Source organism: Heliangelus exortis, chromosome 2 (assembly GCF_036169615.1).
Source record: "Heliangelus exortis chromosome 2, bHelExo1.hap1, whole genome shotgun sequence".
NCBI lineage: Eukaryota > Metazoa > Chordata > Aves > Apodiformes > Trochilidae > Heliangelus > Heliangelus exortis.
Window position 1 is genome coordinate 134717710 of NC_092423.1, and position 25957 is coordinate 134743666.

The 25957-nt window shown below is 34.9% G+C and overlaps 1 protein-coding gene across 2 annotated transcripts in view; it reads right to left on the reverse strand.

Annotated features, from left to right (window-relative positions):
• Nucleotides 1-23579: 23579 nt before the first annotated feature.
• Nucleotides 23580-25957, reverse strand: part of CSMD3 (CUB and Sushi multiple domains 3) — a 544465-nt gene continuing 542087 nt past the window's right edge. For both annotated transcript variants that reach the window (XM_071738231.1, XM_071738232.1), the window contains one exon: nt 23580-25732. In XM_071738231.1, coding sequence (XP_071594332.1) covers nt 25573-25732 — 160 coding nt within the window. In that variant the 3' untranslated portion in view covers nt 23580-25572. The remainder of the gene's footprint in view (nt 25733-25957) is intronic.

Genomic DNA, 25957 nt, shown 5'->3' on the forward strand with positions numbered 1-25957 from the left:
GGGAGACCCCTGAGTAGATCAGGTTGCCAAAAGTTGCATCCAGTCTGGCTTTAAACACTTCCAGGGATGAGGCATTCACAACCCCCACTGGGCAACATGTTAAGGGACATTCTTGTTTAACAGTTGTTGCAATTATAGCTTCCTTCTAATCCTTCAAAGTGTGGATGCTTAAAAGGAGATTTTAAGCCAAATTGGCTTTTTTTACTTGAAATAGATTAAGGTTTTGTATGCTTCTTTTTCTTCTGGCAGAACAAAAAATGAGGGGGCTTCCAGTATACAGCAGTAGCCAAGCAGCTAGAGCAGCTAAGCCTCATCTTTAATCACTCCAAATGAAACGATAAGAGCCAAAGCTTAAAATAAATTACATAGGAAATAAATTGCTGTTAACAAGAGGATGTTCCTGAAGATTTTTCTGGTTAATATGTTCAAATCTTTTAAAGTAATGTTTCATCATAACCAGAACATTTGCAGAAATTGCAGAAGTGATAGTTGAAAGGTTTCCTATGAGATTTTATAACTAACTTGTAACAAAATGCTTTTCCTCATCATTTACATATCAGAGAATGAAACCAACTGAAAAATAATTTCTGCAATCCAACTCAAATTCCAAATACATCCCATTTTGACACTTCCCATTCAATTACATTTGGCTGCTATTAGAGTCTACATAATAGAAAAACAGTATGCTTCTAGTGCATAGCATTTTAGCCATATTTGCTTCTAACAACAACAATTAAGACCTTATTGTGTTACATTGCTCAAATTTTGTAATAAACATTCTTGATACATTTTCTATATCGTGACTCTGCTAGTCTTCTTGAAAATATAAAGCTATGACACCACAGCTGAAATTTCTGACAATTAAGCTGAATATATTTGCCATTGTAAATAGATCCAAACCTGGATCTATCCCTTAAATGTCAAGGTCAAATTGTTATGAATACTGCCCATCACTTTCCTCAAGAACTATACCTTACTCTAGTTGGTGTGCCTGGAACAGGAAGTCTTTAAATGAACTTGACTGAGAATTCCATGCAGTCTTTTGCACCTCTCTAAGTAGAAAAAAAATAATACATTGACTGGTACCAGAAAGATCTGTATAGATCTCTTTTTCCGTAGATGTGTTATTAACAAACTGCAATGTATACAGCCATATCAACTAGTGTTAATAGACATTTTTCTGATCACTAAGAACATTAGCTCACAGAGTTTCGTGGAATGTTTTAAAATTACTAACCTGGAAATTAAAAATAGGCTGTTCTTTTTGGAGTTATTTTCTATTTTTCTAATGAATATACATGCCTCATGATACAGAACATCTAATAAACTTTCTCTCTAGACTCCACTGCTTTAAAATATCCTTATTCCATCTTTTTCCTCACTCCTACTGAAGAATATTTTTACAGTCAACAGAGGTACACAGAAGATTGCAAACAAATGGATCAAAGACTAAAGTTTTTAATTTTTCTGTAACATCAAAGCAGATAATTTCTCCTCTAAATGAAGTATGCTTTTACTTTCCATGTCTTAAGTGAGGCTGCTTGAGTGTGTATTTGATTGGTTGCCTACGCAGATCAGTGAGATAACAGAGACAGTATTTATAGCTTTGCTATTCAAGAAAATATAATTAAGACACAAATAAAAATAGAAGTGCTTTTTCAAGCATTTGGGAAATTCCAAAAGATCACTAACATATCTCTTTGTACTATATATTTAAGTCTTTTTCTTAGAAAAAAGCTCCTTCTTTAACTTTAAAGATCTTTTTCCAATCTTTTAAAATACAAAATACAGTCAACATTAAATGTTTCATCTTATAATTGTACCAGATTCCTTGGTGTTAGAGTTTGAAAGCTGCATGCAAACTCTACAGAATTTGGCCTATTGGAAATGTTATTTTTTGTGGAAGTTAACCTTCCAGGAAAGTATAACCTGCTTTAACCTGAATTTTAATGGAATATCTTTAGCATTTTTCCGAAGTAAGTATTCTTCAGAGCTATCTTCATGAAGCTTCATGAAGCAATGCTACTAAGCTACTGGGAAGTAGATGTTTGTCAATAAAATTTCCAGTAGGAAGTCATTATTTAATTGTTTCTGTTATATGTAATTATAGTATGATTTGACAAATCATGAAATACCACCTAGTAAAAATGAAAAAATATACAGTGTTTTCCAATGGAATAGTTAAATCCATTGTTAGTTTCATGCAGTAGATGTTCTGACAGAACAATATACTTAAAATGGCAGCTAACTGCTAGCACCTAACATAATTCCCTTTGGTGTAGATATCAAATACAAATATGTACAGTGAAAGGTCAGCCCACCTTTCTTTGCCCCTGGCTCTTCTGCTTTTATCTGCACATTCAGTTTTTTTAAGTAGTAGAGTAACACTTCGCCAGTTGAGTTATTATATTCAGAATAGTATCATTATGTTGCTCTCTATTTTAAAAACCAATACATTCTTCAAAATTTACAGAAAAACCCACTTGAATAACAAATTTTTATAGTATTAAAATCAGATTGTAGTATTTTCATTTTCAGATTTGAAGTACAGAAACACTTTCATTGCTTCATTGTTCTCTTGCATAGATTTCAACCATTTGTTGAAGATCCAGACATCAGAACTGCATGCACTGTTCCAACAGTAGACTAATTGTGTAGAAATTAGTTTCTGCTTTATAGCCAACTGCTAAACATCTACACATTAAGCTAATTAGTAGAGCCCCATTGTTACAATAGAAATATAATTGTTACAATAGAAAGGATGCTTTTATATAGCAAGACCCAAAGTTTTTTTCAGAATTACAAGAGGTAGATTCCAATTACTGTATAATGCCTACAGTACAATGGCCATGATATGTGGTTATATAAAAATTAAAGTAAGAAACATGATTCTGGGTTGTTATCAATATTTTCCCAGCTGTTTGCTATGTCTTTCATGTATGTGTATTTACAAGATTATACTAGCACTGAGTCTACTTTTCATCTGGAAAATGTATATGATTTACTGAACAATATTGCCTGCAACAGGTTGCTACTGGACCACATTAAAAATTTCTTGTAGTGTTTGACACGGCTCATGGCATAACTGTAAATGTGAAGGTAAGAATTCAGAATTGTCAAGTCGTCTGGCAATTTTTCTAGCTAGATTGGCATTTAAACATTGTAAAGAAACTTATGCATGTCATATTAGTTACTTTCATCATGGTTTCATAAAAAAAACAAAATCTTTTGGCACTGTATGCCAAAATCGACACAGAAAACAATTTTTTTTTTAGTAAATTTTTGCTAATATCAAATAGCTTTAGCATTTGCTAACCTATGATCAGTAACTGCCTACTCACCACACAGTTACCAGCTTCATTTCCTCATCTCCTTTTGTATATTGTGTCCTTAATTTTTTATTCTTCTGGTAACTTTCCAGAATTCTGTATTTTCTTAAAAGTTACTTTTCATTATTAAAAAATATTGCAAGACAGTTCTTAAAACAAGGCATACAGTTTTCCCAAAGCTTCATATTTTAAATGCTTCTTCTGTATAAACAAAACATAATGTTTACTAATCAAAAGGGAATTTACAACCAAATATTGTTGCCCATTTAACCTCAATAGTGTTATTTATAATATGTTTAGTTTCTGTTCTATATTAACTGACAAGGTTCTTTCCTTAGTGAGCAAAGGGAAAGAACAGGAGAATACTATTTCAATATCCTTATTTCTCTTCCCCAAGCAGACACCAAGGACAGATAAATCCAGATGCTGAATCTGAGAGTCTCAGACTTTTGCATGTCTCCCACAGCACCAATACATCTTAGTATATCCTTTCATAGGCAGACATTTTCAAATGAAAGCCAAGTGGAGGAGGCTCAGGAATGAATGAGCAAAGCCAAGTAAAACAGCAAGTGTTGTTTCTGAAGACAAAAGCTGTATAGGTTTGCCTTATGGAAATGCTGACACTTTCACTGAGCAACGTGTTTTAAAAAAGAAGAAAAAATAGGTATCTACCAGTGAACTGCTGAAACACAAAGTAATATAGAGATGCAATTCCACTTTGAAAAATGATGAGAATAATCCAAGCCCCAGTATCAGAGTCAAGCCCCAATTACAGACAGGTAAAAAGGTAAACCATGTTTATTTCCTAAATGTAAAAGTATACTTTACTTTAACCACTTTTAATACTTGATATCAAGGCAAGAGTTTTTAAGCATCACATCATCTAATGACAGGTAATATAAAACCTATCTTTCCTGAGGCAACTTTACTTTTATTCACACACACAGAAATAAATTCATTCCCTCTTAATCACACATAAATTTGAACTTAGTGGTACACCATCCACCTTACTCTTCCAAAAAGACCCAAGAAATTAAAATCCACATTGAATATGTGAAATTTCTGGAAAGATTTATTTATTAATGTAAAATCCATCTCAATTTTGAACAACTTCCACCACCCAGAATCCCAGTCTATAGGACTATCTTCATTAACATCACAAGGAGCTGACTGCTGCCCTAAAACTGTGGAGGTAATTACTTTAAAAAGCCTTTGACCTCAGGATTCTAGTCATGAACAGATAGCTTGCATTCCCTCTTCTTTCTTCATTCTAGACATTTTCTCCACAGAGAGCAGTCTATTTACATAGAAATTGCAAAAATAACCTTTTATGAATGTAGCACTTACTGTGTGCTTTATTTATAACATCTTTCCTCTCAGGTCTTGTGAAGGATGAATATTATATTGTAATAATGCATACATATTCATAGAGCAATATTGCAGGCTAATTCTCACTAGGCTGTTATTATTCACAATGTATAAATGAATTATTAATCACAGCTGAAATATACAAATAATCATCATATAATGGGCTTTGTTGGTCAAATTAAGTCATTTAACTGCAGTACAAAGGCTAAAGGATATGAGGAATTTATTATCAAGTGTACTTTCTTTTAACATAAAAGGATTATAACATCAGCTAAACCAGGTACTTGATGTGGAACCATCTAACAGTCTCTTATGCATTAACTTTTGTCCATAAACTTGCATCATATTACCACATTACAATGGACATATTGTTGCAGAATAGTCAAGGGTTCAGATAACCAAATACAATTATCAGGGTTAAAACTACCATAATGCACCAGTGCTACTGCTCATTAAGACACCAGTAAGGAAAAGATTTGGACTCTGTATTCTTTTAAGTACCAATTATTGCAACAAACACTAGAAGGAAAAAAGAGGACAGATAATGTTATATATATTCAGATGCTGGGAATGTCGAGCTGTGCCACACTGATGGATCTCCAGCTGTCCATGCTGCATGCCACTAAAGGTTCAACAACATTACGGTTTTTAGAGTTCTTACAGTATTTTCTTAGATGTAAACTATTTTATCCATCATTTTTATTGTCAAACAGAACGATATTTGCACAAGAACCTGCTTCACTTTTGGACAGGGGAAAGGACTCACTAGCAGTGCAATCTTTGGTGCCAAGTGAGAGCTGTCTACATGCTGCTCCATTACCCTTAACCAGCTGATTTTCTCCTGTTGCCAGCATGGGAAAACTACAGCTAGATTCTTGAAGTTTCTTAATCCATAGGAGAGAAATAGTCAGCTTAAAACGTGTCTGATTAATTTCTCCTCAGAATTACTTATTTCTTCAATTATAAAAGGAGCTTGGAAGAAAATTCAATGTATATCTTTACACTATATATTTCTGGAGTAATTTAATTTTCTGATGGCATTATAAGGTTCATAAAACTCTTTAAAATGTTCAGAGTTTAAATAATCCTGATGGCAATAGAACACTCTTTATTAGATTTAATTAAAAATGCATCTTAAGGTAGAATTAAACTTAACACATTTTATTAGAATTATTAATTTACTTTATACAATGTACTGATTTAGCTGGATGCTAGCTGACTAGTTTATTTAATTGCATATTTAGTAGAAAGATACTGAAATTAAATTCTGCTTTGTGAAAAAATGTGCTTTGTGAAATCCACAGTCTTGCGTAAATGACAAAGACTCTTCTGACACTAAACAACAGGATGTTGATTTGGGCTCACCTAGGTGCCTCCAGGCCTTTTGCATTTAAGTAGATAACAAGCTCAAGGAATTAGGAGCCTTGCAGATGGAATTTTGCTGACACCATCTAGACTTGTCACCCAACATGATTAATGCATTGGAGAAAGGATTAACCAAAACATCTCAGAATGACTTCCCAGAAGACCACTGAAGACCCCTGCCCCTAAGAATGCAAATATTACAATGAGTTCTAGGAAATCTGATGTATATTACAATGAGTTTCCAACATATGTATCTAGTAGGACTGTGTAAGTCTTTCCTGCTGTCACTTAGAGCATGCATGACTTTGAGAACTCTCTCTTCTGCATCCAGCCCTGTAATAAAGAATGATTGCTTTCTAAAACTTAAAGTGTTAGAGTTCTTTCAGCAACTGCATTCTACAGTATCAATCCATGTAGTATTTCATCCTTTAATTTCACAGGTAACAATTACACTTTATTCGGTTTTGTAGGAAATCTTGATGACGTTATTTTTGTAGTGGGTATAAGAACAGCTGTAAATAAATGTCCTTGGCATGTCTGCTACAAATTTTTGTTGCCTGCAATACACTGCAGAATTCTTATGCAACAAGTGGAATGATGGGTCAGGTTCTCTCAACAGTTGAAAGCTACAGTTATCCAGACTGTGGCTTGTGATGCAAATACAGAGACAGGAGGCACAACTGCAAAAGTTTAAGTAAATCTTGGCATGCCATTGTCAGTATTGCAGCACTCATCAGAAAGAATGCTGAAGAGAACTGGGGGAAATGAACCATATCCTGGGAGACAGACATAATAATTATTAGAGGTATATGATTGTCTCCTTAAATCAAGCATATTTAATGGAAATTGCCAGCTGGCAAGGCAAAAGTTCAGTCTGATCAGCCTGCTAAAAGGTACAGTTACTCTGAGTCATAGCAGTGTACGAAATTATCAAGTTTAGTAGTAAACAGAATTCTTTTTAACACTGAGGCTAAGAGAAATATATATATATATTGAAAAGAGAGTTAAAATTAATTTGGAAAAACAGATAGTGGAAATTAGAAAACAAAAGTGGACATTTGAACTGCAAAGGTGCTAACAGGAGAAAGAGGTGTCATGGGATACAAAAACCAGGAAATTATGACGAAGACACATTTAGCAAAAATTATTCAATGCAATGAAATGCATTCCTGACCAACATTCCCTGAGAATGGATTTACACAGATAAGTTACAACTCATTAAGGATAGCAACACTGAAAAGAAACTAAATTATTTTTACAAGGGCACAATCCATTTTATCTTCCTTTTTAAGAGATTATTAACAACTGAAGCATAAAAAAAGGACAAGGCTGAAATTCATAGTAAATTATGAAGATTAAATGTGTCAAAAGAAGTCACATAAACATACAAGAGGCATACATATGGCATGGCTTAAATGCTACTCATAAACTCTCATGAACTTTTTTTGTTGTAAAGGACATAAGAGATACAGTACTTGACTGTAATTAGATAAAAGGCAGAAGACTAATAGAAATTGGTGCTTTAATTGCACCCCTTCAAGTTCTTTATAATGGTGGGTCCTGAGGAGACTGATATTTATCACTGATTTGCATGTAAATATGCTTGGTAAAATCTAAGAAGGCAGTGAAGACCTTTGTAGAATTTCATAAAGCTTCTGTCATAGACAGTAAAATGGTAGATAAAGTTCCCTGTTGAAAATGGTAAGGCCATTCAGGAAATCATAGAATAGGTTGGGATGAAAAGGACCAATAAAAAGCGTGTGTGTGGGGGAGGGGGGGCTCCAGTGGCACAATCAGGTTAGCACACAGTGCCTATACAGTAGTACAAAGCTGAGCAAGGCCAAGGTTGTGAGTTCGAAGCCTCACCTTTTATTGGTCGCCCAATCCTGCTCATGTGCAGCTGGGGTAAACCCTAACTGGGCACAGGTGGGCTTAACACAAGCTCACTCCTCCCACCTTGTAATTAGCAACACCTGATTGCCTCATTTCACTACATTCTAGTATTTTCCCTACCTTACACAAAGGCCCCACCTCCCTTACTATTCTTCATTGTCTCCTGTTTCTTTCTTCCCTGCCAGTCAGCAAGTATATTGGGATAGGAAAAATAATTGAGAAATACATGTTAAAAATATGATTACCTCACACATCTATTTGCTAGTGCTATTGCTCTTTCCAATTATTGCAGCTGATGCATTATTTCAAGGAAATAAACAAAAACAAATACAAGCACTGAGTTCTACCAGTTTTGCAGTATAGTTGCAGTACACATTTGTGAGGTCATATGGATTTTCTTTTTTCTACCAATTTTAGCCTACGAACTCAAAAACCTGTAAATATGTCTGAAAAATATTTATACACTATATACAGAAAAAATGGTGTCACCCAAGGCATAGCTAATAGCTGTAAAACTACACAGTATATAAAAATGGCACTCAGTACAAGAAAACATAAATTATATTGAAAACAAAACTGTGAAATGTTACTGCAGAAAGTAGAGGAAATATTTTGTTCATTTAAATTAACTTAATAGTTTAGGTTGCTTCTTAGGAAAAAACAGATTGCCCTGATACAGTGAACAAAAGTACTATTACTAACCTTGTCACAGCCATTAATCATTTTCAACCATCTGCAAACGTAGCCTTAACCATATGCCTCTCCAAATTCACAGATTACAGAAATGAAAACACAGTAATATAAACATTTAATGAAATTTAATTTAAAGTCTCATGGGATAAATATGTATTACATATAGAGTATCTGTTGGTTTTAGTTTTGGTTTGTGGGTTTTTGTGGTATTGTTTACTGCCTTCATCATGCAATACAAATGGAAGAATAGAAATACAATACTACTAACATGTATTAAAGAAATTTTGTGACAAGTACTGAAATAATCTAAGATAAAAGTAAAGACAGCCTGCTTGAGGAAAACAGGAGAAACAAGTCTTCATTGAATAGTAGAAAAAACTTAGCATCTTCCAGAAAGTCCTATTTCTTGGCAAATCTAAGTCCTTTGTATCAAAAAGTTTGATCTTCTCTCCCATTTTTGGAATAATCAGTTATAAAGCAGTTTTTCTTTTTTCTTTCTATTTTATAGGATCTTAGGTCTCCCATACTTGAGATTTTGTAGATTTTTATTTCTTAATGGAAAGCAAGAAATGCTATTGGAAAACATTAAAACAGGAGCTTGCATGCCAGAGACACATGCACACACTATATAGCCAGTCACACAGACAGAGGCACTGCCTTTAGCAGCAGCCCCATGAAAACCACCACAGAGCAGTGCAGGACTGCTCCACCTTCCAGGAGGACCAGGACTGAAGTGAAAATTCACATACACCTTCCTCGGTAGGTTCACAAACACATATAAATTCACAAATCCCTCATATATATATATATACATATGTAGTGAAATGAGGCAACCAGGTGCCACTAATTGCCAGGTAGTGGGCATGAGCTTGTGTTAAGCCCCCCTAATCAGGCACAGGTGGGCTTAACACAAGCTCATGCCCACTACCTGGCAATTAGTAGCACCTGGTTGCCTCATTTCACTACATATATATATATATATATATATATTCAAGGCCTCACCTAATGCTCATCACTGGACCATAGGCCCTTTACTCAGCATGCAGGTCTTTGCTCACTAAATAACCCAGCTTGATACTCACAAATAAACAGGTGCATGGGTGCATGTACTCACTTGTCCCACACTGATGTTGTACCCTCACAGTCACAGATGCCTTAATAATTAGCACAAAACCTAAATCCACCTACAATAAACACTGAGCCCCTGGCTCAGACCATGTTCCTTTCCAGATGGTGGTGTCTTGTATTCTGGGTATTCACCTTGATGAGATTAAGGTGAGTCAATCAAACATGAGATATTTTCTAAAAGTAATATTAAATAAATGCAACTAAAAAACATCAAAACAAAGTTTTTAAGAGATGTTAAGCAAATGCAATGAAAAACCACCTTTAAATATTTTATAAAAGCGATGTTGAGCAAATGTAATTAAAAAACTATTAAAACACAGTGTTTAAAAGTGCTGTTCAGAACTGTGATCTGAAACAAGTTGTTCACAATATGTTTGACTGAGTTGACCTATTATCTTTGGGAATTTTTCAGTTGTCATGTTAGACTGAATTGCTTTTACGTATTTGTGAGATAACTGAAAAAAGTTGCAAAGCAAGGTGGACACCTCTGTTGGCTGGGCAGAATGAAAACATGAGATTGTCCAGCATGTGTTGAAAATAGTGTGACTCAGACACTTCAACTTCCCTATCTATGCAGAGTTTCCTTGCAGAAATCAGGGCACAGTGAGCAGAGCGCTGGTCCCAAGGTTCTGTTTCCACTGCTGAATGAGCATCACCTGACAATCCATGCACAGTTGTCCCAGTGGGGTGTTGGCTGCATAGAAATATACACCAGAGAGCTGGCAGTGGAGAGGTGGCTGCTGGGCAGTTGGCAGCAGAGAATTTATTCTTTCCAAACTGTTAATATCTCAGCCACACAAGACTGTAATAAAATGCTACCTTATGATTTTTTTTCATATTGACTGAAATGCAATGTATATGGATTTACAATAATCATGACAAGTTCTTCTCTTTTTTTCTTGTAAGTCTGTGATCTTAGTATACTTTCTTAAAGAATTTGGTAAATAATAAAATATGTTTGTGGAATTTCCCAGTTATGTATTCCTATTAGAAAAGGATTTTATTCCATTTATGTCCAGACATTTAAATGTTGTCTGATACTTATAGAATATCAGCATAATGTAAATATCTGAAGGCTTTTATTGCTTTCATTAAAGGACACAGTGTTTATCTTCCCTTCTGTAACCAGAATCTTAGAGATCTTGAAAATGTAATGAAGTAGAAAAATCAAACTCCAAAGTAATATTCTTAATGGAAACTTCTACTGTCCTGCACTTTTCTGTGTACATCAATGATGACTTAAGCTGTCTGATTATTTTTAGGGACAAGGTCACCTCTTCCACACAGCAGTATAGATCCCCACTTAAATAATTTACCTGAAGTCAAGGCGCTTACACCTATTTTAATCAAGAAGTATTTATAATCAGAATCCGGTTCTCCTGCATATAAAATAAATATTAAGTAATGGAAAGTCAATTTGGCAGCATGTAGGAGAAGACTGACACCCTGAGAAATATCAGACCCTTATCAGAAATTTATCAGGAACTTCTGGACCTTTGACAAAATCTAGCATAGTGTGAAAAATCTTGGTTCTACAAATACTTCATGAAAAAGGTTAATCAAAAGGTAATTTGAGCTATACAAATTTTAAAAATTAGAAGACTAAATAAAGAATTTTTAGACCTTTTTGAGATTGTTTTGAATTCAGCTGCATTGCAGTTCTTGTGGTTGCTATTTATCGTAATATAATCTATAGAGTCTTTAAGTTAAATCCTCACTAGCCCTCTCCAAAAGCTGATGAGAATCTTGGCCTTAAAAAAAGCTTCATTTCATTTACTTACATAACACTATAAATTCTTTCCAGAATGACTGTGATCCTATTGTCAGGGAAAAATATGTGAGCATTTATCTTTTATTGTAAAAATTGGATACAATTTACCTAAATGTTTTTGAAACTTCCATCTGTAGGGTTTTTTGCTGTTGTTTTTCCTCATTTCACTTATTTGGATCATTTTATTGCCAACATAATTAGCTAATTTGCTAAATGTTAAATTCTTTCAGTAGTATGCTTTATTTTGTTGTTAATATATTATTTAGCTTAAAGTTTTGTATGTCCAGTTTAGCAGTATGCTCTGAATCATGGATCAAATGAACATAGCAGAAGGATGAACAAATACAGTCTAATCTGTCATTCCTAAACCCATGTGAAACACAAGTCAGGTCTTCAGTAACAGAGCTATTATTAGTTGATTCGTTCAACATGTGGGAGCAGAGAATAGTGCTTCCAAGGCATTGCATACTACTACACAAAGTAAGACAAGGAAAAAGAATGGCCATTTTGCTGAAAGCTAAAATATTTTCCTTTAATTTGTTTTTTAAAACACTCAAAGCATGTTTTCTAATAAAATATACACTAGTTGGTATACCTAAAGAAGCATATTAGTCTGCCATGAAATATGCTGAATCATTTTGTTATTGAAGAAAAATACTTTTGTTAGTTTAATAGTGACATCTTGGAAAACTTTTCAGACATCCTGTTTCGACGCCCTGTCATACTAATAAATTCATTCACTGAACAGATCATACTGAGGCTATTTATGGATAACAATACTACTTAAGGAAGTATATGCCTTTGTCATATATTAAGATTTTATCACCTTTACTACTTTTACATTCAGTAAGCCTTTTGTTTAAACAAGATGAAGCTTGAGCACATCACAAAATCACTTTTTCTTGTTCCATCTAAAGTCACTAGACATAAGCTTCTCACCCAGTTTTAAACATTAATTTACATAAAACTGTCAAGAAACTTCTACACCTGTCTACGCAATTATAGTGATAATAATAATGGTAATAGTAGTACTAATAACAATGACAACAATAATAATGAGATAAAGCTGAAGGGATTTCTCATAGTAGCTGAGCATTCTAAAATTCTCCAAACAAAATTACTCAAAGCAGTCTATAAACTATTTCTTTTAATTTAGTATTCTAAGAATTCCTGATGACAGCCCGTCATTTCTGTATGAAAAATGGAAAAATAATGTTCCCTCTTTATTTTTCTTGATCAACTGTTCATTTTTTTTCAGGAAGAATGGGAATTTGAAGATCCATCTGTGGCAGAAAAATTTGTTTAATGTATCAGCAATATTATTGCAACACGTATGGAACTGAGAACAATAAAAAATTAATATGTCCCTGAAGAAAGAGGTAGTTGGGTTCTTTCCATACAGAATGCATGCTATATTCTGATTAACATAATTAATAAAGAGTTATCAATATTGTATAGTTATCTCAGTGCAAATCTTTAATATATTTTTCACAATCTTCCACTTTAAAATTATATCCCTTTGTTTCACAGATGTTCAGAAATCTTTACAGTAAAAATTCTAATTATTTTATCCTCTCAAAATGTTCTTATGCAATTGATCTGCAATGCTATATTTCTTTTAACAGTCACAGTAAGCAAAGATTTTCTGATGGTGCCTTAAATTCTGTAACTTTTTCAGTACCCTTCTGCATGGGGGTAAAACTATTTGCAAAGCCACCATCTGCTTGTCAGTAATTATTTTTTCCCTGATACATCTTCAGAACAATACAGAACAGTCTGCTTTAAACGCATACATTTGCTGAAATAAAAGCTATTTCTTGATACCTTGAGTACATAAAAATGTTCTACATACTACCTTATTCACATTTTTTAAAGCTACTTTTTCAACATGAAGACATGAATTAAATTGCAAAGTTTCATGTTTCAGAGATAGAAACTATTTATAGCTGTAGCCCTGAAAATGCAGATCTTTTTCTTATGGTATTTTTTAGTATAATTGTTTCAAACATTTACAAACATTATTGTTTATTCATCATGAACTGAATGTCAGTTTAGTGGAAGTACAACTTGCATTAATTCAGCCTCTTATAACTTAGAGATATAACTATTCTATCATACTAATTATTCCTCTCTTTCAAAATAGAACCTCTTTCAAGACCTATACCTTTGTCTTCCCGTAACCCATTAATTTTTCTGCCTCCTCCACGTAATCACTTCCTTTCCTTTTCCCTCTGTCTTCTCCAGCTTGCTAGTATTTCAGATGTGAGCCCAAAAAAGAATGCAGAATGTGCCAAATCAACATGAGCAATTACAGTTCTGTTAACCAGGGAGTGACATTTGCTCATGCAACCAGAACTTTTTCCTTCATGTTTTTCTGCAGCAGACATTTAATTTGTTTGATTTATCTTCTTTCTTTGTACAGCCAAAAAAAGCATCTGTCTATGCTCTCCAAACTTTACAGTTTTTCATCTAATCTTATACAATACTGTGGGTGGTTAGCACCATTCTTCAATTCCCACCTAGTAAGAAGTCAAGAGGAGCTGATATACTGTTGTGAAAGTTGACAGAGCCTGCAGGGTCACACTTATATGAAGCAAAACATGAGATGTGTCTTCCCAGAAAAGGCTACTGAGGGAAGATTAAAAATTGAAAACAAAACCAAACAAAAAACTCATAAAAATTCCACACCTAAAATTCCTCTGTTGTTTTTTTGTTTTTTTTTTACTTCTGACTAAGAAGGAAAAACTGTGGTAATGGTTTACAATGCATCTTCTAATCTTTCCTATGCAACAGCAATGCATACTAAAATTGGTTTGGGTTTTTGGTTTGGGTTTTCTTTTTTTGGTTTTCTCAAAGCAGAGTTTGTTGTTTTCTCAGTGTTGCAATTCTCCCTGTATTAAACAGAAACTTAAAATTAAATACTGGAAAAAAGGTAATATATTCTTTGTGTTTTGTCTGGTCATTTCACTACTTAGTGACCACCAGAAGGAGCAATCCAGAATGCATACAAATTTCTGCAAACCACATCAACCTCTGATGCATTCATACAGGGCCTTTCCAGGAAAGCCTTTGTCACCATGCCATCTGCCCAGTGGGATTCGACTGCAGGGACTGATAGGTGTATTTCATCCACATTGCAGGTAAGGCATGCGTAGGGTTTCCCCTCTGTGGGATTCCAAGGACTCACGGTTTCTACCTGCTGACTCTTCAGCTGTTCTTCAGTGGTGAGATCTGCCAAGAGGTGCATTTGGCCTGGAGTACAATCAAGCCCTCAAGAAGCCATCTAAACCCAGGCTGTGTATTTTCTAAATTGTTATATTTGTAGCCTGCTAGTCAAAGAGCAATTAGTGAGATGTCAGGTTTTGTAAGGGATACAAGGATCTCAAATGCAATATAATTCAAACAAAAAACAGTGAGAGACCATCTCAACTGCATAATGTGGTTTTTGACTCTTTTATTCCTGTAAATGAGTAGTGAGACAGTTTAACTGCACCTGTTGTTTCTCATTGGATTTGGTGCAATCACTTCTGGTAAAAATCATACGGTAGATATATTTCCTCAACACTCTTTCCTAACGTATGGGCTCTAAAAGTGTTAAACTGAAAACTAAAGCTTGATTGATGCTCCTGATGACCACAGCAAACAAATCTATGTACAGCCTGCAGTGACATGAAAAATGTTCAATACTGTGTTGTCCTACATATAACAAGTGCCAAAGTTAAATCTGACAAGAGCATCTTCCTTAGTCTGTTTTTACTATGTCAGATGAGTCCTAATACTTCCTGTTTTAGACAATATGTCCCTTGATTTTTACAAACTACTCACAGTAACTCCCATTCTTGTGATTTCAGACCTGCCCTAGATAGGCATTACACTGTGTACAGAATGAATAATGTGTAAATATAAAATTAATCAAATTCCCATTTCTTTTGGAGGCAAAACCTCCTTTTAAAAGACTCCAGGCCCATCCAATATAATTGACACATTTTTCATTCCCTGTGCCTATCTGTTGACACTAGAAAAATAACCCTCAGTGGTCAACAGCTTAAGGAAATGAGAAAAATTCATTGCTTCACCCCCTTAGCTCTCATAATCCCTATGTAAGACTCACTAGAGGAGGTTTTTTCCCATCTCTTCATTGTACAGCAGTACTTATACATAAATTGTCTAATATACTACAAATTAGTGGTAGAAATGCATTACCTTGCATGAATAATTCATTTGAGAGAGAGAACTTCAGAAAAACTGATAAAACTCTTGCAATACTGTTAATGAATTTGGCTCTCTACTCTGCCATATTGTGTTTAATAACTTTGTTGTTTGTCTAACAACTTGTTTAATGAACTTCAAAGGATTTAAGTTCTTTGCTTTTCTAAAAGTAAACATTCTTATTTATTTAGGAAAACAATCCATAAATATGTGTGGAAACCTCTCTCTTGGACTGTCTAGCTCATGTTCTTTTTTTCATATAATATGCAGCTTTCACATGCTGCCAAGTCAATAGCAGGATAAAGACTTCGGCAATGGCAGTAGAAAGGCTCATTGTAGTCACAGCAACAAAGCAATGGGAAAAAAAATTACCAGTTGTTCATGGGTTCTTTTCTTTTTTCTTTTTTTACCTGAGCTATTTCTATAGCGCTTCTGTCTTGATTAGGTTTGCATAGGTTCCTATAAAACTGAATATTTCATACCTTAAATAAACAGAAAAATATGCTGCCTAGATGACATAAGAATAAAAGTTTTAATTTTGCTAGGCTTAAGAAATAGCTAAAAATATTTTTTTATTTTAAAGTATTTTTACTTGTGACAAGTTGGGATAACAAAATGGGAAATTCAGAGGAATCAAACCCTGATGAAGTTTAGAGACGTAGACTGAGGATGAGGAAAGAGGCACTCTCCACAGGGTATTCCTTCTTCTTAAGTTTGCCCATGCCCACTCCAAAATAAATTTTAATTGTTCCTTGCACATGCTAACACTACTTATTTTCAGTTAACATCACACTGATGTTAACTACTGATAAACAAGCTATGCAACTTGTATTCCATCAACTATAACACTGACAAGATAATCCTTACCGAATCAAATTGTCCTAATGCGATTTGCACATTTTGTAAGAAAGTTGATGTATCCTCTGAAATTTATTAATAAAATAATAACATTTCAGATAATATTATGGACAACTGCAAGTTATACATGGTACTGCAAGTTCCACAAAGTAGTACTCAAGCAGTGAGTGACAAAAAGACTGTGAAATGCAGTTAATAACTCAGAAACTGCATTATGATTCTATATGTAAGGCATAAGCAATTCAAGAGGTTCCTGGAATGCTTTGATAATAATTTCCTTCTCCTAATGATAGAAGAGCCTATGAGGAGAAGTGCCATGCTGGACATTGTTCTTACCAACATGGAGGGGCTGGTGGGTAACATGAAGCTCAAGGGCAGTGATCATGAAATGGTGGTGGAGTTCAAGATGCCTGGGGCAGCAACGAGGGTGTGCAGCTATCCTGTTAGTCTGGAATTCAGGGGACTCTACTTGCTAGGATACCATGGGATAAAACACTGGAGAAAAAAGGTGCCCAAAAAAGTTGGTCAATATTCAAGGATCACCTCTTCCAAGCCAATGAAAAGTGTGTCCCAGCAAAGAAAAAGGCAGGCAAGAATGCCAGGAGGCCTGCATGGATCATCTTCTGGACATTCTTAGATGTAAATGAAAAGTCTACAGAGGGCTGAAGCAAGGATAGCCTGGGAGAAATACAGAGGAATTATCCAAGCAGCCAGAGATCAGGTTAGGAAAGCTACAGCCCAGATAGTATTAAACCTGGCCATGGACATCAAGGGTAACAAAAAAAGATTCTATGGATATGTCAGTGATAAAAAGTAGGTTTTGTCCCCCAGGGATCAGTTTTGGGGCCCCTCTTTTTCAATATGTCTATGATTTGATGAGTGCTTCCTCAGCAAATTTGCAAATGACACTAACCTGAGTGTGTGTTGGATCTGCTTGAGGGTAGGGAGGCTCTTCAGAGGGATCTGGACAGGTTCAATTGATGGGGCAAGGCCAATTGTATGAGGTGCAACACAACAAGTTCCAGCTCCTGCACTTTGGTCACAACAACCCCAGGCAATGCTACAGGCTTGGTGAGGAGTGGCTGGAAAGCTGTCCAGTGGAAAAGGACTGCAGGGTGTTGGTCACCAGCCAGCTGAATATGGGACAGCAGTGTGTCCAGGTGGCCAAAAAGACCAAACAGCATCCTGGCTCGTAGCAGGAATGGTGTGGTCAACAGGAGTAGGAAGTGATTGTCCACTTGCAATTGGAACTGATGAGGCTGCACCTCAAGTTCAGTGCTCAGTTCTGGGCCCCTCCCTGCTAGAAAGACATCGAGCTGCTGGAGTGAGTCCAGAGAAGGGCAACTAAGCTGGTGAAGGGTCTGGAAAACAAGTCCTATGAGGAGCATCTGAGGGAATTTGGAATGTTTAGTTTGGAGAAGGCTGAGGGGAGACCTTACAGCTCTCTGCAACTACCGGAAAGGAGGCTGTAGTGAGGTGGGTGTTGGTCTCTCCTTCCAAGTTACAAGTGAGAGAGGAAATGGCCTCAAGTGCCAGGGGAGGTTTCAAAAGGATATTAAAATTTCTTCATGGAAATAAAACCCATTTTACCAGACAACTACAACTTTTCTTCCATGAATATGAGGTATTTACATGCAACACTTAACACTAGTGTGATAGTTTTTTATACTGCATATCTATATGGTATGTAGTGTATTGCATACATTTTGGCTTTCTATTAAAGAAAAAAATTGGAAAATTTCACTACCACTGTTTCATTTTACATTAGATACGCACATAGACATACATAGTTTTTCATTATTATATGTATATACTGTGCATGTAGTGCATATAAATCAGAATTGTCTTGACATTATATGCCTTATTATGTAAGACATTATATGTCTTATTATATAATTATATATTATATTATATGTCTTATTATATAAGACATCTGCCTTAACTGTTTGCTTATCTATCCTTAACTGCTTTTGTCACTTTGCATTAGTCTCTGGAGCTTATGGCTGTGGTGAGGACAGTTGCCTGTTTTGAATTTTTCTTATGTTATATAATCTCTTTCTCAAAGAGCAACTGACAGTTCTTCTTAGTTCATTAACATGTGCTAAGTATCAATTTCTTCATTTGTAGGAAAGCTATTTCCTGCAGGCCAAATATACTTGGTTTGCTCATACTAATGACAAAGTCCATCATCATCTTGTTTTAGAATCATAGATACAACAGATACTGAGCAATTAGCCTTTTCCAGATTTGGTTAGATCAATCTATATCATGTTGATATAGTTTCAGCACACAAAGAGGATAATAAAAGGGGGAAGTCACAGCTTTATTGGAAATATGCTATATTTTAATCAGTCTTACATCTATCTAGTTTAGGTCCTACTTCATCTTTAGCAATCACAGACATATTCATAGGCAAAGTAAAAATAGCAGTAGTAGGTGCTGTGAGAGCTTGTTAATATAGATCATCAATCTAGTTATTCCTTTAAGCTTTTTTAAATGGACCTTTAGGGTCTTCTGAACACTTTTCAGGCATCAACCTTTTCTGAATGCATGAGTGAAAATAAAAGAAATAAACTTAGGGATTTGTTACTAAAATTGCACTACTGGGCATCTTCTTAGTGGGCTAACCATAAATGTGATTCCCCATAGATTTGCAAATTCTTCATTTGATAAATGTGGGCAGAATCTTTCTGTTATATTTCTCCCAGAGGAGAATCTATTCTTCAAAATCTGAAGAGGTTTTTATTTTTTGTTTCCCAGTTTCTGTACTCTAGCACTTCACTGACTAAAATCTTATCACTGCAGCATGTGATAAAACACCAAGCAGAATGTATAAAAAGAATCACCACGGAAGACTTAAAAGTTGTCAGTTATAGCCTCCTGTCATTTAAGTATTGGTAAAGAAGATTATCTATATAATTATTTGTCTCTACATATATAGCATTATTTGTTCTAGGAATAGAAATTTTTACCTGTACTAGTAAATGGCATCAAAGTTAACTGTGATAAATCTTATCTACATTAATAGAAATGTGGTCATGCAGCTAAAAGATAAAAGTCTGGATACTAGCTAATGTGGTTTCAAATGTTACCTTAAAATGGATGAGGAACTTCTTTAATGGAAGTTACCTTCTCTTTAGACTGTTTGCTATCCAAGGCACTTGCTGCAAATGTGTTCTCAATGTATTTTAGACATAGAAGTATTTTGACCTAATCAGCCTAATTTACTTTGTATACAGCAAAGTATGGAGCATTGAAATATGCTCACTGGATACTTGATTAATTGCTAGATAATGATAGGTCTCTTCAATATTCATAATTTCTCTCAAAATGATGGGACCTTCCTTTCAGAACTCCTAATACACTTCTGATTGAGCAAGTCAGTAAATCATGTTGCTATAGTTTCAGCATCAATAGGATAAATTGTGAAGGCAACTGCTTCATTGCAATACTTTCATATAAATAAATGTTTATATAATATTGGTCCTGCTTGACACTATAAAATTTTATGCAAAATTATTTGCCTGAGCTATTACTCATTGTACACATTATGCCTCTCTCATGTGAATACACTTTACTGTAAAAGTTTATTATTTCATATAGAAAGCTATAAAAGGAGGTAGAGAGGTAATTGCTAATCAGTAATACAGACTTTATTAACTTAGAGCTTTACTAGGAGATCAGCCCAGTTGGTTTGATAGAACTTTTGATGATTGAATAAAAATGAAATCACAGAAAAAAAAAAAAAGAATTTTGGGGTTTGAGAAATGCTAAGTAGGTTTTCTGTAGTACTATGCAAGGATAGTAAGACTACTAATAACATGTGTCTGTGAGGAGCCCTGGAACTTGCTTGCTGAGTTTGCCATTGCTTGAGAGGTCCTCCTGAAGTCACAGACACTTCATATGCCTCAGTGAATCCCTACTGACCACCTGAAATTAGAAAATTCTTTCACAAATTAATCTAACAAAGCTTGTGAGGCTACAATATAACAAATTATACAAGCCATATTTTTCTCCAACTCTGGTCATTCTGTAAGGACACATTCTGCAACACATACTGACTTTCTCACTGTGGAGCAGATATCTTTTATAGAAAGATCACAGGCAGATGCATACATGCTACAAGCTTGGTATATTCCTGCACAAGAGACCTATGCTTTACTGAGATATTGTAGTAGTCAGGTGGTAGTTGGGAATCTAAAATTGGATCTTCTCAGAGGGATACAGATCATCTGATGCCTTTGTGCAGCAATATCCAAGATTCAAAATTCCCTGCATTTCACTAATGTTGGAAAAAACGATGAATACTTCATAATACACCAGCCAACTGTACAAAAGGGTTGAGACATAGGCATTTTGGGCCTGTTAAAGAAAAGCTGACTTTTACCTAAATTACAGGCTTAATGACTTGGCTATAGTCATATAGCTCTTGTCCAAAACAGAAGTAAAATCAGATATTTTTAGCTCTATTTTATGATGATTTAGTAATTTTGAGAAATGCAACTTTGATAAATTTTGGGGGCATCGTGTTGTTTCTGGATTACAATAATCAACCACATTGTAGTATGACTTTAATAATATGAAGTGTACCAGCTGACTCTTGACATGCATATAATTTAGAAATTAAGAGGTTCATGCATGTTTAGTGGCTGTTGGTTATAGAAACTTAAAGTTTTAAACCTCAGTCTGTAGTACTGCAGAACCAGCCTTAATCTTCAAAGGACCCACAGAGCTGCATAACAATCTTTGTATTCCTGCGTATTTCCTGTGTAGTGTGCTTGCTTGAATAACATAACCAAAGTGCTTGAAGCACAAAAAGTCCTATTAATTTTGGCTATATTCCTGAGAACAAGAAACAGTAAGATTGTGCTAACCAAACACTCTGCTAGCAGAAATTTAAACAGTTCATGAACAATTTATGAGTCAAACAACTCACAAACTACAGTAAAAAAGAAGCAGAGAAACCCCCACAAAACCAAAGCAAAAAAACCTCCCCACAAACAAGTCTAACCTAAAAAAAAATTTCCTAATTTACTATGAATAGGTTACTCTCTGTTACAACCAAGTCAGTACAATTCTTGAAAATTGTAAGCTGTACACTAGCTTAGAGTATTAATAGAACTGAACAAGTTCCGTCTAAGTTTTATTTACTTTTACATGCTAAAACATATAATGCATATACCCCAAAAGGAAGAACTTCAGATTCTAGGTTGTATGTAAAAGATTAGACAGTGTGAAATAGGATTTTTTTTCCTTTTCAGAATTAACCTATTTGCTCTAGAACCCCCTTGAAAATCATTAGTGCAGAATACAGTATAATTTTCAAAGTGACTTTTTGCTTCTCTTTCCAATGCATTTGACAAGTTACACAGGGCACCAAGTTAAAAAAAGAACATTAAGACTTTTTTTTTTTTTTTCCCCAAGTTATCCTATTAATAGCATTTCAGATCAGGGTTTGTCATCCAGGCTTGCAAGTAAATGAGGTATTCAAAAGACAGTTTCAGAAGTATATTAAAATAATTCCTCCTCTGAAGTTCAATGTTGTTAAAAGACAATACTGGCTTTTTTTTTAAGATAAAAAAATACTGGTACTCCCTGTTAACTTGTAAATCTGGCACATTTCTGCAGAAAAATAGCAAAAATAATGCGCAAAGTAGAAGGCTGTCCACAGACTTGAGGAACACTAAGATTTTCTCATATTTTTGGGTTTTTTTTTAACTTAAAGTAAAAAAAGGAGGTTTCTTTGTGCTTGACAAATATAGCCTTTTTTTTGTTTGTTTGTTTTTGGGGTTTTTTTGTTTGTTTTTTTTTTCCCCTCACAAATTCACAGAATTACCAGAACTGGTACCTCTAAAGACCATCTAGTCCAACTCTCCCACTAAAGCAGAACCACCTAGAGCACATCACACAGTACTGCATCCAGGAGGGTTTCAACTATGTCCAGAGACTCCACAACCTCCCTGGGCAGGCTGCTCCAGTGCCTTGTCACCCTCAGAGTAAAGAAATTTTTTCTTCTGTTTTGATGGAACTTCCTATGTTTCAGCTTGTGCCCATTGCACTGTTGCACCTTGTCCTGTCACTGAGAAGAATCTGGCTCCATCTTCCCTGCACCCACCCTTTACATACTTGTAAACTGATAAGAACTAACTTGGGCCTTCTCCTCTCCAGGCTAGAGTCTCAGTTCTCTTTCCTCCTGAGATACTCCAATCCCCCAGTCATCTTTGTTGTCTTCTGGTGAACTCTCTCCAGTAGCTCCCTGTCTCTCTCGAGCTGGGGAGCCCAGAACTGGATGCAGTATTCCCGCTGTGACCTCACCAGGGTAGAGAAGAAGGGGAGAATGACCTCAGGGGACCTACAGGCCACACTCTTCTTTATGCAACCCAGGATTCCATCGGCCTTTCTGGCAACAGTGGCACACTGCTGGCTCATGGGTAATTTACTGTCTATTAGGACTCCCATATCTTTCTCCTCTGCACTGATTTCCAGCAGGTCCACCCCTAACCTATACCTCTCCAGGTGCAGGAGCCTACACCTGCTCTTGGTGAACTTCATTAGGTTGTTCTCTGTCCAGCTCTCCAACTTACCCCTGCCATGCTAGATGGCAGCACTACCCTTGGGACTGTCAGCCACCCCTCCCAGCTTTGTATAATCACTGAGCTTACTGAGGATACACTCTATCCACTTGTCCAGGTCATTGATGAAATCTGCCTCAAGTCCAACAGAAAATTCATTTTAGTAAATAAGCAATTTTACCCATGGTGCTCACTGCTTATTTGTGAAAGTGATAGTGGTAAGTAGTTGAAAGTAGTAAGTCTTGCTACTTCACCTTAAATTCTTGCAAAGATTCAGAAAAAAATAAGATTTTCAGACCCATAAAAATACCAAGTTTGAGTTACCGATTTGGTTAATTTCTCATCTTCACAACTGCAATGAGCTTAAAAGCTCCTTTTCCAAAGAAGAAACGGTTTACAAAAGCAATTGTCCATTTTTATTTTGTTTACATTGCACTGAAAATTTACATCATACTTTTACAAATCCTTTTTCATAAAAATATACTTCTTTACAAAAGTGTATGCATTAATATAAGAGGAGTAGCCAGTTGCAGAAGAAACATTTTAAACGATCTCAAATGTATTAACCTTAACATTAATGAATGAATCATAGTTATTGCAGTCATTTGAATAAACAAGAATAAATAACAACCAATGGTATAAAATATAAAACAGCATCCTTTTAGTAGAATACAGTTTGACAGAGTTGTATGAATATTCAAAAGAAAGTGTTGTAAAATGGTTTATAAGAAATTCATCAAACATCATAGAAATCCAAGCAGCAACCCTGGGTACAATGATTTTTGGTAGGCACTCTCTATTACGGTAATAAAAACTTTAGATTTTCACAGAAGTATTAATGTCTGAAAGGGACAATAACAAATAATTCACACTGGCAAACACACAGCATTTGTGAGTCATGCTATGAATGGAAGACGATGACCTACATCAATTAAATTACTGAGTTGCCACTGAATAATTCTGGTATGAAACAACTGAAAAAACAAAAATTACATTTCCTTAGAAGTGATTCTGGAATGTCTAAAACTTGTATCTGAAGACTGTGGAATCTGAATTGTCCCTAAAATAAATGGATTGTCCCTAATAAAATCATGGCTTCATATATATATATTTATATATTTTGTTTGTTTTCATTGCACTATGGTAATATATTCGGTTTTTAATCATTAACTGTAAGGATCTGTTACCATAAAGTATGTAATATATAGATAAAATAGATGTGAAAACCCAGAATTTCCAAATTATATCTTCCTCTTGCTTTGTAGACCTGATCCAAAGATAAATGAAGTCTGTTGGAATGCACCAACTTCAACGGGATTTCATTGTGTTTTGTGCATGCATTTTGACAAAAAGCTGAAGGAATAAACTGATGGGATATGGTCTAGATTTAAATAGCATAGATTGAAAACTGGACTCTTAAATTTTTGATATATGATTGTGATTACTAATGTTACTGTAAGCTGCACTTTTAAATTGGAAATATTAAATTATGCTTTCACACTTGAAAAAAATCTAAGATGGTCACTTCTTTGAATTATCTTCAACAGTAAAAAACACATAACAAATCTCAATTCATACTGATTTCTTGATTGTGAAATTTGTCTAGTTGAATGATTGACAAAAGAAATGTGGTCACATTATCATTTGAGGGTACAATTAATGGAAACAGAGAAAAGGAGCTTGACTTAGGACATGGAAAATTTGAAGTGGAAAAGGCAATTCATTAAATAAGAACAAAACATTTTAATTTTTCTTCTGTGATGTAAAAAGAGTACGTTGTACTTGCGGATTTTTAATTAATACATCCTGGACTTAAAAAATTACCTGTCTGAAAAAAATAAAACAGTAAATTGGCTGAATAAATGAAAAAAAAAAAGGTGCAAACTCATGAGATGTTGCATACTACTGTTAAAGAGATGTCAGTGACCTATTGTCTCCTGTAAGTATAGCTCTTATTTTCTACCTATATCATTTTTTTAAACCCAGTCCCTCTATTATAGTTTTTATAAAGCACAGAAATACTGATAGTGGATGCTCCTCCAATATATGCAAATATGTTTTATGTTTTAGAATAACCTCCTTTTTTAAAAAAGCAAATAAACTGTGAATAGCACTCATGGAGTGCAGCAAATTTTTTTAAAACCCTCCGTGGTATACACGAAGAAGAATTCAGATCCAGTTTACGAATAACAAAATCAAAACAAAATAACCACAACCCATTCTTTTCTATCATCCTCAGGAAAAGGTGACCCAGAATATCCTGAAAAGTGTGCTTTACTTTATTTTTTTTTTTTTCAATTTTTTAATTTTTTTTTTTATTCAGTGAACTGTGTGTGCACTGTGTTGTGTGTCAATTTGCAGATGCTGAAGATATATCATTACCACACTATACCATTGTGCAAACAGTGTTCAAGTTGGGGTCAAATCGTACCGCTTTCCCTTCCACAGACTTTGCATTTGTGTCATACATGGGGTTTTCAAAAGCAGCTTGTCCATTATTATTTTCATGTACAGAGCATCCTGTATATTGTGTTTTAGGTGCAGTCCTGTAGAAGAAAGACAGAGTATTTGTAAATGCAGTTTTCCTCACTGACTTGATGTGGTCTAAGAATGTGAACAAAATTTAGCTCCCAATTTCAGTAAGGTGATTTGAATATACCAGCTCGTTTCTTTACAGTATCTCTGCTAAGAATTAGTACACTCTTCAGCAAAGTCTAAGGGATTAATGATTCATTTAAAACGATGTCCACTCAAAAACTTAATTAACAACC